This window comes from Falco peregrinus, chromosome W (assembly GCF_023634155.1).
Source record: "Falco peregrinus isolate bFalPer1 chromosome W, bFalPer1.pri, whole genome shotgun sequence".
In the NCBI taxonomy this organism is placed as follows: Eukaryota; Metazoa; Chordata; class Aves; order Falconiformes; family Falconidae; genus Falco; species Falco peregrinus.
In genome coordinates, this window is record NC_073743.1 from 12,738,133 (window position 1) to 12,753,493 (window position 15,361).

Genomic DNA, 15,361 nt, shown 5'->3' on the forward strand with positions numbered 1-15,361 from the left:
TCAAAAGGCTTGACAAATACTGCTCAGCTATCTTAGAAGAGCATACAGAGAGTAATTCTAGCTGCAGGTCCTTCAAGGCTAGAGGAGAAATTGTTTTATTTGGGGAGAAGAACCCCCCCCCCAAAAAAAAACCCCACAAAAAAGCCCCCCCCCCCCCCCCAGCACAACCAATTACCAATTATTCAAATGAAACTGTATTGTGTCTCCTCCCTCTATGTATGTTAGTCTTTAAAGTAGAAACATGTCAACTCTTGTTGGGCAAACTAACCCATCTAATTTTTCTCCCATCTGCATTTTTTTTCATTGACTTCAACAATACAGACAGGAGTTAGTGTGTACTGTGATTTGACAGACTGCTTATGCTGCAAAGACAAATATACACACATACTTCCAGATATATCCAGATATTTTTATTAAGTCATAGTGATGATTTCTGTCTTTGAACAAGGAGACTCTGCAAAGAAGTTCCATTGTAAAACCATCAGAATCACAGAAAAAGGACTATAAGCTCTGATTGCAGTGCCCATATTTTACATCAGTTGCAGTTATTGCCTATGTTGTTTCTCAAAATGTGGGCAAATATGTTTATGCAGTAAAACAAACACTGCATGGAAATTGCATGGAAAGATTGTTTCATCTAACTGGACAGACCCTACAGACATCAGACATCTAGATGAAGAAAGCAAGTAGTTTTCCCCTTACAATATCACTGATCATACTATGGTATTACTACTTGTAGCAATTAAGCAAAGAGCATAATAGGTCAATCAGAGCTTTCAGCGATGATCTTTACATGTTAACTCATAAAATGCACTCACAAAACAGCTTGGAGTCAGCAGCATTTGTAAGAGGGTTCTCAACCCATATTTCCCCCCCCCCCCCCCCATCCTAAGGTGACTTCAAAATGGCACGTAGCCCTCTGTTATATTTGTTATTCTTGCCACCTCCTTTAAGTCCTAAGCTGTAGATAGGATAATTAAGAAGATGGAAAGACTGCCGAGAAGCACAAATGCACAGATGATTTTTAAGAAGTCTGGTTATAAACAACCATCAGTGATTCCATGCTAGCCTCCAAACATTTCACACCTTGGAAGCTTGGTGACTGGTTGTACATCACTCAAAGTTACAGCATAAGGCCAGCTTGGTTGGCCTCAGACGTCATGGTATCATTTCGACTAAACAGTAATTTAAGTGCTAGATTGGAGAACAGCATTTTGAGAGAAACTAATTTGATATGTGAGGAGCAACCCAACACATTTTAAAGTATGAAAATATAGCTAACAAATTATGGAACCAGCCTTTGCTTGAAGTCTTTTTGGAAGACAAACAGGCATCCCCAAGTCAAAATGCTTTGGAGTACAAATATCTGTCATATTCTCTCCATCAAAGAGAAAGAGTCTAGGTGACTTCCTGTATCAAAATGCACACACAAATTGAAGGCTAACACTCTTCCAATATCCAAGATTAATTTTCATCTTTCCCCAAGTAGAGTGAATCCAAGAGAAAATACAGGGTTATGGACTGAATTCTGCTACTGGTGAGGGAGGGAAGGAGGTTAAAAAAAAAAAAAAAAAAAAAAAAAGAGGCATGAATGACTACTTCTCTGATGACTTCCCTCGCTGTGATGGTCTATAAAAGGATCATTGGTCACAAGAGCCTTCAGCATGCGTAGTGGACATAATAGCAGCTCCAGTGTAGACAGTCCTAACTTGAAAGCAAAACCCCAATGCTATATCTAGTTTCTTGACCTGGAAATGTTTCTTGACTTGAACTATTCTGGAATTAGGTTCCTTTCATTTGATTGAAGTGACAAGCTGAGAGCACTAAGAGAGGAGCCCTTTACTGATGATAAAAAATTCCCAAGGATTTCAAATAAAGCATATACTGATATCTTGACCAAAGAGGAGCTGAAATTAATTTATACTGTAGCCCATGTAGCCAAAGAACTATTTCACTTCTGCTCAATACATTCTTGAGCCACCTCTTCCTAAAAGGGAGTTCCAGATATGTCTAAGTTCTATCCAAGATCTGTGCTATCAATTGAAGAGAGCTTCTCAACAGGTTAGTAAGTCTGAAAATGAAAAAAAGCGCCCCTGGGAATTACATAGCTTATCTGAAAGCCAAGCTCTCTTCCACAGAGAATAACCTTGACTTTGTCTTGATGAATTTTTTTTAAATAAGAATTTCTTATTCTAGAAGAACAGAAGATCTTACTACCCATAAGAGATGCAAGAAATGGCCAACCAACCATTAGTTCCCGCACCAATGTGAAACCTCTTTGTCATGAACATTGGAAGAAGGTTTATTTACAGGCTTTCAGAGAAAGGACACAACTTGCCAAATAAGTATCAAGTGATTACTTGCACTAACTTGCTCAGCAGTTCTGCCAGCAGTACCTGTCTGCACGTGTGTGGTAATACTTGCATTGATGTAGCATAGAATAGAAGCCCTTCCTGTACCTGTAGATCTTACAGTCTCTGTGCCAGTAAGGTTCTGAAGGACAGAACACACCTGAGATGCTCCATGCCCATTTGGCCACAGCTAGTTTAAATGTCTTCCCTCTGCTGAGTCACATAACACATGCTGCCATTGGAAATAGGGAGAAAGAACACAGGAGTCCATATGTTACTCCCAAATCTAGAACAATATTAAAGGCTTTTCTATCAACAGAAATCCCAGTGACAGAGTTGTGAAATTGTTGGTATCATCTCCTCAGCCTAACCAGTCCAACTTGTCATTGTTATAGCTGAGAAACAGAACAGTATACCTGCAAGGACATTGCTGTTCAGTTTGCCAGGTGAGGGGAGAAACAGAGTTTTATAGGGCACATCATAAGCAGTCAATTACTAGATTGCAAATATAGACAATGTAATTGCCATTAGGTTGGTGGGCAGGAGAGGGGAAAGCATCTGTAGGCCACTGAAGACAGTGCTGACACTGTAAGGCTTTTACAGGAAAAAAACCCCTAAAACTTAGCTGTCTCCTTTTAGCTTGTAAAGTCTCTCCTAAGAGCCTGAAAACTGATCTGAGGTTCTTGCACATGTCAAGCTGAGTCTGATGCAAATGAACATCCCACAGCTTGTGGAGTGCAGGATTTGATGAAGGAAGCAAGGGCTGCTGTTAGCACAGTCTGCCTTAGAAACAGGTCATTATGGTTAACCTTGGCTTTCTCTAGTAATTCAACAAGCACCTACCAAATCTCATTTGAAGCAAAGGAAGGGAAGGATGGGAGGAATGATAAGAAACCCCTCAAGGCCATGCAAAAGATCTGCAAAAGTGCATTTCTGGCAAGCAGAATAATTTTGCTCTCTAGCCATCCCTACATATACTCCTGAACCCATTGCATTGGTCCTCTCTCACCCCTGAACAGAGGAGTGCCCTGCAGCCAGCTGCTCCCAGCTCTCTCTTCCACTTGAATGGCACAAAGGGGCTACACAGATCCTTGCTCTGTGTTTACCAGTCAACTGTGCTTTACATCAGAAAAGAGAATCTAAAAATTCTAGACAGAGCCCCAAAGAGGGTATGGTCCTCAGTGACTTAAAGAGCTGTACCCACCAACACAGGGTCAAATTCCTGTCTTCTACTGTAGTAATAATGAACAAGGGAAATACCTGAAGGCCCAACTCCAGAGAAACTTTCAGAAGAGTGATGTCTGGCAAGCTGTCCATGAGTGTTGCTATTTTAAATGCATCTTGGGCAAGTTTGAAGATGTGTGATGAGGAGTGGATATTTTTCTGGATGGATTCTAACACTGTTTCCAGTCTCCGAACATCACCTGCAAGATGCAAACAGAATCACCAAAACAGAACAAGCTCCCAAAACATCCAGAGATGCATTATAATTGAGTGTGCCATTGCTATGCAATAGTATGATGTTTCAGTTATACACATTTTGTTTTTTTATAAAACTTCCATAATTAAATCACATGAATTAAAGATACAAGACAGCTCAAACTCGTCTAGTGCCTGATGGTGTTAGTGTAGTACATGGCCAAAAGTCATCCTGATTTGTGAATTTTAGAAGTGATTTGTCCACTCCTGGGTTTCAAAGCCTATATCATGTGTCAGAAGAACAAAAAGCTGCCTCATCAGCCTCAAACCAAGCCCATCTGGCTACCATCTAGTTAGCTTAACCACTTTAAGTCAGTTCAGTTTGTTGTTCCTATTTCAAGCTTCTGTCAGACTGCAATTTGGATTCCTAAACACAAGTTTTATAATCTATTTATTCCATCCAATATTAAAAGCATACATGTAGTTGAGTACGTAACTGACAGTGATGTACCTTTGGCTGCTGTTAGCATGGTCGATGCCAGCTCACACTGCTGGGATTCAATGTGACTTAGGGTGAACCAGCGGGGATACCGGTTTGGAACAACTGATGCAATATGGTGTGGGCGGGGCATGTCTCCTGAAGGAGCTGTAGATTCCAATACTAGCAACCTGAAATAAGGAAGAAATCCTCTTTCATTAAATAATTATTATATTAGGTTACTCATAAGCAAAACTAAAGCTGCAAGAACACTTGACCTTGTTTATGAAATGTGCAGTTTTGGGTATAAAGATCTTGGAAAATCACTTCTCTTCTTGGGGAAACTTAAAAGTCCATTTTCCAAACTTGTCTACATCAGTGGGCATCTGCAGGAATTCACAGGACATTTAAGCCATCCATTAGCCATGGCAGCAGAGACTTTCTGCATCATCCATAGAGCTGAAGCTTTTTTCCCCTGCCTTGTTTCAGTCTTTGAACCACAGCCCTCAGTAAGGAAAGTGGAGTAGCTCTCCATCATAGTGAGAACATGTAAATATTTTCCAATATTTGGAATATACTTTCTTTACTTGAAAATGCTCAAAGTAAGGGAGAGGGATATTCAACAAGTAATTTGGATTTTGACCTTGCAATAAATTCAGACATACCAAAAAGGACATTTTACTGTTCAAATATGAACTACTTTTTAAAGTCCTTAAACTCTAGCCTACCAACATTTGATAATGTGCATGCTAATATGAAAAAAAAGACTTTGCTTTTGATTTGTATCAAGAGTCAAATCTCTTCCCTAGTACCACTGAAACACCTCTTTATATAGCTTTATATACATAAAAAGAAAATACATATAAACTCTTCAGCTGATTTTTTCCAAGCACAGAGAGAGGGAGAAGAAAAAAAGATGCATTATTAAATAGTTTCAACAAACAGGAAAAATTCCGACTACATAATGCAAAAAGGATTATTAGGTTATGAATAACAGTAAATAGACAAAGAGCATGAAAGAGGCTGTTTTGGGAAAATCTTTTGTCACTTTGAATTTCATTGCCAGCTTTTATGTTCCTTTGCTGTGAAAAGAAATGCTGTTGTGAATTGGTGGCTTTTGTGCAATTCTGGCAAGATTAGGGAACATCATAACAAGCACAAGCAGATATAGCATTCTTCACTTTTTTTCCTTTTCAAACATCAATTATAGGTTTTAGCAAAGCTACTTTGTGATTAAGCATCACTATTAAAGTCTGACTCCCAGAGCCTGGGTTGAAATTCAGGCTTAACAAGGGATCAGCCAAACTAAGCCATCCAAGTTCAGATTCCAAGTGAGCAGTCAACTAGGTCACCACTGATCCACATTCTCCAAGGCTCTACTCCATATGTTTCAGTGCTGCAAGCAGAGAACTGTAGGCAGAAGTGACCATCAAGGATAGCACACCCTGTCCTTGCAGACCTGAGGTGTATGCATGAAAGGCTTTATAGTCTCATCTTCCATTAATTTCACACTGAGTGTTCCACACACTGAAAGAGGATTAAAAAAAAATGAAACAGCAACAGATGATTTTGCATACAGAGAGGTAAAATACTCCAGAGTTGCCATCATGTGTCAATGACCTGTGTAGACTTGTGTGTAGACTAACACTAAACACTTATGTCTGGAGAGCAACTATCTGTAGTCTTAGGAAATTAACTTTGATAAATGTTCAAGTGAAGAAAGAAATATGCTCCACTTCTAAAAGCATGAGCAACTGCAGATTTCTGTGTAGAAATATTTTACCCATACCATGGAGGAAGGGATGCTCAAATTTCCCTCTTCTGATCCATTTCACCTCACAAACATGAGACAGACATCCAATCTTCATGTTTGCTTTCTTCTTCCCCCCCCCCTCAAAGCAACATTTAGTTTTAGTTAGTTTTTCCTTTGGTTTGCATTAGGAGTGCTTTGTACACTGAACTATCACTTTGGTGTGAATGGAAAGAGTAACCAAATTCTTTATGAGAATTTTTGAGAAGTGCCGAGGAATGCAGATAGACATGGAATAGAAAGTGTCTGCATCTGCCATCACCACAGTTCAAGATAGTGGTCCATATTTCTTAAGAGTGCCAAATATATATAAAAATATAAAAAATATAAAAAATATAAAAAAGCTGAACTCTCATCTGCCTTATAAAGTGATGCCAAGAGAGCTATGGAGAACAGCCCTGATTATGCGGATGTCTCTTGTGATTTTACCATATGGAAACAAACAGACAACTCTTTCTTATACTGGTCTGTTTGAGAAGTAACTACTTTGGCTGAGATGGCAGCTTCATGACAAAAGGTGGCTGGAGCTCCCCATGATTAACTAGAGATTTCATCATTTAGGTCTTTCAGTGCCTTGCTTGTTTTTCTGGTTGAGAAAGGAAACTTCCAGAAAAGAAGTTTTCAGTTACAATTTGTTTCTGGGGAAAGCATAAATCGTTCTTCAAGAGGAATGGCATGCTGCCATCACATTCACTGAAGCATTCAGTGCACTGTGTAAAGCTGCTGATAGATGTCTATTCCAGACTTTCAATATGGTTTCAGTAGTTTAGTTTAAGGAGGAAAACTCCCCACAGTCTCTGAGAAATACTTTAAGGTAGTGACTGGAATTAAATATAGGGACATAAGTCTACTTTATAAATTTTCAAAACATCCACCACAAAACAAAAAAACCCCACCACACACAACCATACAACACACATTTTGTACTATCTTGCTGATCTGGTATGACCAGGGTTATTGATGCACTTAATTTGCAATGAAAAAGAGGTGTATCTAGATGGCCCGGACAGCTTCTGATCATATGTTTGAATGTTCTTGACAGTTCATCAGTAATGCACTTTTGTCTTCTCAATCTATTTCCTAAAATTCTAATCATAAGCAGCATGTATGCAAGGTCACTCTTCATATTTCTTAGACTCTTTCTCTAACATCCACTATTAGACACTCTTGGAGGCCCCCCCCCCCCAACAGGCTAAGCAGACCTTTGGCCTCACCTGATAGTAGCTATGTTTTATTCTTATGCATGCCCTCCCATTCAGTTCTTTGAACACAAAATTATTTTCTCCCTATTTAGCTTTCTGGAGAAACTAACTCTAGAATACATACCTCCAAACCACTAGGACACAACCTGTCTGATGAAGCTAAATGCTACTTATGTGCATAGTGTGTCCTTCAATCACTGCAATCATTCTTGATAAAAATGACCACAAAAACTCAATGCTTTTTTTTTTTTTTTTTAAAGTCTAGGACTTTATTGCTCTTTGTATTCAGTTGCGGCTATTCTTTATCAACCATCATTTACTATAAGTTCTTGACAGTGACCAGACAATCCGGATGGGACCAGTTTCTTCCCTGCACCATATGTGGACTACATAGATTTATCACTGATCATTTAGGTCCTTGGAACTTTCATCAGAAGGCCCTTCTTAGCCACCATTAACAATCTGGCCTGATCTGAGATAAAGCCAACACACACTGAGCACTCCCTGAGAAACATCTTTTTCCCTGCAATTTAGACAATTTGTTGTCATATGACATACTACTCCATTTAAATCCCAACATTTACCCAGAAGCGTGTAAGACTGCTTAGTTATGAAGCACAAGAAAAAAGTACTGGCTCAGACCAAACCATATGGTTTCAAATCTATCATTGAAATTAATTTATAAAGGCAGCTGGTGGAACATATAGTTCTATCATCTGCTAAGCAGCACATGATCCTGAGACCGCTGGTGAGATGCCTCTTTTCTCATTTCCTCACCACTACCATCACACACACACACACAACCACATCAGTAAGAGAACACATGTGCTAAAGCTGTTGTTTAACACAAAACCACATGCCCCAAGAGTGGAATTCTAAAAGGATTTGTAACATAGAACACTGTTTTTACAGTTGCAGATAAACATTAATTGTACATTTATAAATGATTCTACTGTAGTTACTACAGACATCAATTGCTTTTACAGATGACAGAACCAAAGTAATTTCTCCTTAAAGGGAACAATACTTCTTTTAGAAAAAAAGACTAGGTCTTGATTACAAAGCTTTATCCCTTTTTCCAAACAGCTACTTGTGCTCTTTCTAGATGACTTGTGAATACATACCGCATGGCTCTCAGTGCAGTTTTGTATGCCAATTCAGCATCATGAGGTAGGAGAGAGGTGAAAAGATACTTGGCAAATGTGTGCATTGGAACACTCTCTCGATGGATGAGTTCGCCTAAACCACTATATGGTCCAGCTGTGGGAAAGAGAATGTTGTTTTTTACAGACTGTTAAAACCCAACTTTTGGGCCTTAAAAAACATTCATTATACCTTGAGTTAGAATTGGTATTCAGAGACAGTTTGCTATACAAAAGGTAAAGTTACATTGATAGTTTTGGGAAATATATTACAAGTATATTAAATGCTATTTATTCTTTGAGCCAACAAGACAGACTGCAAATTGTAGAGTACTAAGCACACTACCAGTGCACATACAAATGACAGAATGGTTCCAGGGCTCCATGGGGCTCATTCAACAAGTTTATGGTATGCAAAAGTAGAGGATAATAATCCTACCTTTGCCTCTGCATAGTTATATTGTGCACATGAATCCCTATACACCCTCTGTTGGTGCATAATTGCTTTATCACAAATCCACCAGAAAAAAAAATTAGTAGTTACAGTAGAAAAACATGCATCTTCAATTAAAGTACATGACAAATCACAACAGCAGCACCTGATCCCTATTAATGTCTCACCTGACATTAGGCATTTAAATAACCCTTTGGTCTGGACTTGGTCTCCAGATGACTAGGTCAGATCTTGCACCAAGGCTGCTTTTTTGTTAGTCCATTATAGCTACACAATCTTAAAAACTGTATTTATTGTGGGGAAACTATTCCTGTTGTTGGGGCAATGGATTTTGCTCACACTCAGTGCAGTACTTTGACTTTGATGATTTAAAAAAAATAAATGAAACTATTTGCTTGCCAAGTTCTGAATGTTCATGGTGCATATGAATCCCATTTTTACATTTTTTCCTATAACCTTAAGACTGTTATTCCTATTAATAGGAAAACTGTGTCAAGCAGTTTTTTACTTCAGCAGCTAGAGGTCCAGGCATTAAATATTGCAAGATACAGAATAAGAATCTTACATTAAGTATAATTGGATAATTATTGCACAAATAGCAGCCACCAGTCCTAGAAGTTACTACTTCCTCTTCTACTAGAAATTCCATCCTACCATACTTGGATGGATGAATGACTGTGTGAGCACACTTCTTCACTGCAGTCACACATGTCATAGCTTCCAGCAGTGGTTCAAACTAACATGGCTGACCCTACACTGAAGTAGATGAGGAATACTCACAAAATGTATTCAACCACTTCTGCTGCAGAAGATGATGAACTCCATGAGAGAGACATGGTAACAACTTGGACCAGCACAGCTGTTTCAGCAATGTTTTTCTGACTGGTGCCTTAGCACAAAATGCAAAGATAATAATCACTAGGCATGAAAAAAATTCTGAGCTCCATAGGTGGGCATTTTTGAAGACTGGGGCTGATCACAAAGGAAACATCAATGAAGATTAATTAGGTGACAGCATGTCTCTCAATCATTTAAAATGAAGTTGAAAGCTATTCAAAACTAGACAGCATTGCTTCAATGAAAGAAGCCATTTTGTGTATGTTTGCCAGTTGGTGGTCCAGCCAGAAACTCAGTTAGGACATGAAGAATACATGACAAAGCGTTTATATGAAAATATATTCTGCTATTAACTTAGCAGTCAAACAGAAAAATTAGAACGGTTCTTAAAACACAGTCTTATGTTCTGCTTTCCCACACATTCAATTGGTAGCTACATACAGCATGCATTAATAGCATAGAAATCATCTTCATATTGGATTAAGCTTTCTTTATTATAACTACAGGACTTTTAACTATAAAACCAGAATTGATATGATTAGGATCTTAAATCACTGCACAGTTTTTCCTCTATGTGAGCTGGCAGTTTCTGCCTAACCTGGAGTAAACTGAAGCTATTGCAGAAAAGCCAGATTTCTCAGCACACAGTAATGAAAGACCATCGTAGCACGCTGCTCACCACAGCAATTTTGTAGGTAGTTATTTTAGCAGACTTCCTGCTATGATCACTTGTTTACTACTCTAAAAAACCAAAAATATCAGTGATCAAAGTAGCAAACTAGAAGTATCAGAGAATACTTGAGAGAAATCCTGTCTTTTCCTCATAAAGCATCTTTACCAGTAAATAGATGAAGCAAACTGATTTTATAATCCATAGAACCCCTCTATGGTGGTTAATAGCTGGATCCAACAAGCAGCTGTTCTTGTCCAAAGGCCATAAAGCAGCAGTTACAGCCACACCATAATGGAAACTCTCCCTATGGTGCAGCTTCTCTGCAGTTTCAAATCAGTAGGTACCAAAGTGCTTAAGGACCTGGGCAATAGTGAATCAAAGCTGAGAACCCTAAACAACATACTGCATCTGTTCAATTAAAGAAGTAGTTTTAAAAGACAAATGTCTTACGGAAAGAAAGCAAAACCTGACTGCTGTGTAACAGTCTTCACAACTTACCTAGAGCAGTATCTCACTCCCCACTATCCCTTGAGCAAGCACTCAAAACTTGGATCATGCCTTTAGCTAATTGGTTCCTTTAAAGATTTTTCTTCCATTAAAAACTCCCAAAACTAGAAAGACAACCTTTGAACCCACAAGACTACTTTCTGAACAAGAGGCCTAAGTGCTATGTGTTGAGCCTTTTTAAAAGCTAAGGCAAAACCATGCACTTTTTTGTACACATTTTATTGCAATACACCAGCTAATTCCCAAACACAAGTTATTTGTCTTAATCAAAATTTAGTCACAAAGCCAGGCCTTAAGCCCCAGTATTTGACCATATATTTCAATTTTCATGTATGATACAAATTTCAGAGGCAAGTAATTTTCCTAATTGCTACAGAGAAAAGTGTTATATTTCTGCCCCAGCAATTCTAAGTGAATTTTCTGAGCTTTTCCTTGGGAACAGTGGTAAAAATCTTCATACATTTACAAAGCTGCCAGATTTAGAAATTTGCTACCCGAGAACTGTTGATGATAACTGATGTCTGTATTATTTAATTGTGAGCCTGGGTTGTATAATTAGGATACCGAGATTATGCCAAGCAACAAATCTAAAGAAAAAAATGCAATAAAAATTAAAATGAAAAGCTTATAGGTCAGTAGATGTCTTATCTCTATAGTCATGTGATATCTGATGTATGTTTAATTTTCATAAGAGACTGGAAATAAAATTTTGCTGGAGTTCTGCATTAAAATACATCTTAAGTATGTAAGGCAGTTTCCACTGGAATACTAATTCAGTGCACTTATATAAGTGAAGACAGTTAATATCTACATTGAGCTACCTTCTAATAGGAAGACTGCTTGTTTTCGAAAAATCTTCACCAGAGTATCATCCAATTCAATTTCCTGTAGCTTAGAAATGAGCTGCTCCTCATTTCGACAAACCTTCTCTTGTGCATACAAGCCATCTGGCATTATTCGTTGCTGTCCCAGCCCTATCAATGCTACTTCCACAGCCAGCATTAAATAAGATTCCCCTTCTTCTAAGAACTTGTGTGCTGGCAGGTGCTGGTACTCCAGAGATTTGCATTGCCCCATGTTCTCTGTAAAGGGTGACACAAAGAACAATACATCAGGAAATCATTCTAATCCATAATCTGCCTATAATGCCACATTTACAAATGCTTCCTCTATCAGTATTCATTTTTTAAAAAATATTTAAATTACTAGCACAATCTCAAGATCCAATCTAAACTACCTGATCCAATTCCACATGGCAGAAATACACAGGACAATTAGGCTTTAAAAAACCCACTCAAGTAAAAATAAAAGTTTTCATTTTAAACTGCATGATCTGGAGAAAGGCAGTTTCTCCAGCTTTGTGTTAATAAGGCCAAAACTGGAAGATCTATTTCAATTTTTTCCCCACCCATTTCCATATCTCCTTAAAGCTTTGATGTTGTATAAGTGGAAAGGGAAGGTGCTTATACACCTGCATAGATTTTAGCTATTAGGATTGTGCAAATACAGTAGGCCTGGGAACTCTACAACTTTAAAGCATCCTGTTTGCTAGAGCTCTTTTCATGCTTTTTTATTTGTTACACTTGTATTTATGATAAACATATATAATGTTTCTGGCTTTTATTAACATTAGAAATGTTACTTTTAGTAAAGATTATTGTAAATTCCACACAGACCAAGCCATAAATTGCTTTAAAGAATACTATTGATTCATTTGGCACTTCACAGATACACCATATGACAAAATGCTATTTCAACCTCTAGCAGTTTACAGTCTAGTTTGGGAACAAAATGTTGTAATGTACAGATGTAAGGAGATGGACAGCTGCAGCAAATGAGAAGGCAGAATGCATTTGGTAGACTGCATATGCTTGTGTAGGGGGAATTTACTTTTCAACACACACTACTGTTATTTCATGGGGTTGTTTTGTTTTTTTCTAATTGCAAAGAATCTGATTTCTTTTAATTAAAGTTCTTCCAGAATTGGTGGATATGAGATTAGAAGTTTATTGAAGAAAATCTAATTGAATAAAATGTGTTTTGAGGCAAAGCCCCAAGAAGATTTGGGATGTGCATATAAAAGAGCCATAGGTAGAGGGATGAATCAAGTTTCTGACCACACAGAATGTGATAAGAAACTACCACAGAGGTGGAAAGAGACTGAGAATAAGGAATAAATCAGTTAAGCTCCTGGGAAGAAAATACTGAAGTTAAAATGGGCATACACATCCTATCCTAAAACACGTATCAATACTGCAACACTATTTTCCAATTCATAACCTTTATAGATCCTGTATATTATAAATTTTAAGTGTTTTGTCATCAATTTGAAGTATTATGTACACTTGTAGCTAAGAAGTCAAATAATATCCTGGACTGCATAGGAGGAGCGTTGCCAGAATGAAGGAGGTGATCCTTCCCCTCTGCTCAGCACTGGTGAGCCCACACCTGGAGTGCCATGTCTAGTACTGGGCTCCTCATAGACATACTGGAACAGATCCAGTGAGGAGCCACAAAGATGATTAAAGGACTGGAGCATATCCCATATAAGAAACTGAGACAACTGGGATTGTTTAGCCTGGAAAAGAAAAGGCTTGGGAGGATCTTACCAAAATGTATAAATATCTGATTGGAGAATGTAAAAAAGAGAGAGCCAGACTCTTCTCAGTTGTATCCTGTGATACAGGACAAGAGGCAATGGGCACAAACTGAAATACAGGAAATTCCATCTGAGCATAAGAAAACACTTTTTTTACTGTGAGGATGATCAAAAACTGCAAGAGGCTGCTCAGAGAGGTTGTACAGTGTTAATTCTTGGGGTTATTCAAAACCCAACTGGACACAGTCCTGGGCAACCTAGGTGGCCTTGCTCTGAGCAGAGCAGGTGGACTAGACGATCTCCAGAGGAGCCTTCCAACTTCAACAATTCTGTGATTTCCTGTAATTTCTCAAAGAGGACAGAGCAACGTATGTAGAGAGGGTTGCTGCTATAAAGTCTTGTTCATTTTTATTTCAAGCATGAAATATGGAATGGAATTGTCTTCAAGAATGAGTAACTGGTAATTTTTGAAGTGCTTTCATATAACTTATAACAAAATTTTATTTTAAACATTTTCTCTCCCTTGTGTTTTCTTAGGGAATGCAAATGTGAATTCTTATACTATAAAGACACTGGCTTCACAGCTAATTCAGAAGGGCAAGATAGAAAACCACCTCCAGTTACTGAAGACTTAGAGAAGATTTCTCCTTTTGCATGGCCTTACCTGTGAAGTCTGAGAATCCATGGAAGCTCTCATCATCCACTCTGCAGGCTTCCATCAGGCTAATGAAGAGGGTGCCAATTGGATCCAAAGGGTGTCCCACCCAACCTTCAAGATTTGTTATTGAGGTTACTCCTTTGTGGAGAAGTTCTGTGACAGAAAAGATGGAGGGAGGGAAAGAGAGCACACGTTAGCTCCTCAAAACAATTATAGAAGTAAAACTGATTAAAATGCTCTCAGTACAGAATTCAAAGTATTTCCAGTAGCTTCTGCTTAGAAGGAGAAAATAATATCTTTCAGGGTGAATTCATTGCCCTTTGTGAATATGTTAAAAGAGGAAAAAAAGAAAATGAACAGAAGTCAAACATTTTGAGCACTGGCAAAGTGCATTATGGGTAAAAAATTGAAACTGCAGTATCTTTTGAAATCTTACTTGATACTAGCAACTCTTCTGAAAATGTCTGCTGAAAAATTATAGCAACTATTTTTTGTAAAATATTCACAACCGTTTCTTCACTCAAAAGATGCAGTACCATTTTTACATTTTAAGTGAATCTGATGGGACTTAAATAAATTAAAATATTCTAAATCATTCCATTTTAATAAATAAAATATGAGCTTATCTTGCATCTAAATATTTATTGAAGTAATAAACTCAGGATGACAGCTCCTAAAAAAGAAGAAAAAAAAGGATAAAGTGTTTAAATGAGGTATACAAGAAAAAATTGTTCTTTAAGTGATTTTTTCTTCATTCTAAAGTTTCAGTCAACAAATACCTTCATGGATACTTTTTTCTGTAGCCCTCATCCATCAATCAGTTACAACATGAAAAAACTGTTCAGCACAATGAATTGAAGGAAGTGTGGCTGTGGTAACAGAGGTTAGAGATTCCCCAAATCCCTTTTTTTACTGAGAGTCTTATGGCAGTAGCTCCCTTTTGACTCCAACTCCCAACTTTTTTCTTCTAGACACATACACACGACTGAACTTTGAGAGATCAGATGCATTATGGGTGACCATTTAAAAATTGTATACAAGCCATTACAGATGCTGTTTCTCTGCCTATAAAACACTAACTTGTACCTGCCTCTGCTCGCTCTCGTTCAGAAAGTGCCAACTTTATGAGTAACCATATATATTATCACAAAGCTTTAAAAGCTTGCTTCTTATTCCTATTTAAATGTGTGGGGCTACAAAGTGAAACTCAGCCACACTGCTGAACTGAGTG

General features: G+C 37.9%; 1 protein-coding gene across 1 annotated transcript in view; it reads right to left on the reverse strand.

The window, feature by feature from the left end:
• LOC129783124 (zinc finger SWIM domain-containing protein 6-like) overlaps positions 1–15,361 on the reverse strand; it is a 114,625-nt gene that overhangs the window by 4,872 nt on the left and 94,392 nt on the right. Inside the window, 5 exon segments of the mRNA XM_055792872.1 lie at positions 3,612–3,775; positions 4,282–4,439; positions 8,385–8,520; positions 11,695–11,955; positions 14,137–14,283. Coding sequence (XP_055648847.1) covers positions 3,612–3,775; positions 4,282–4,439; positions 8,385–8,520; positions 11,695–11,955; positions 14,137–14,283 — 866 coding nt within the window.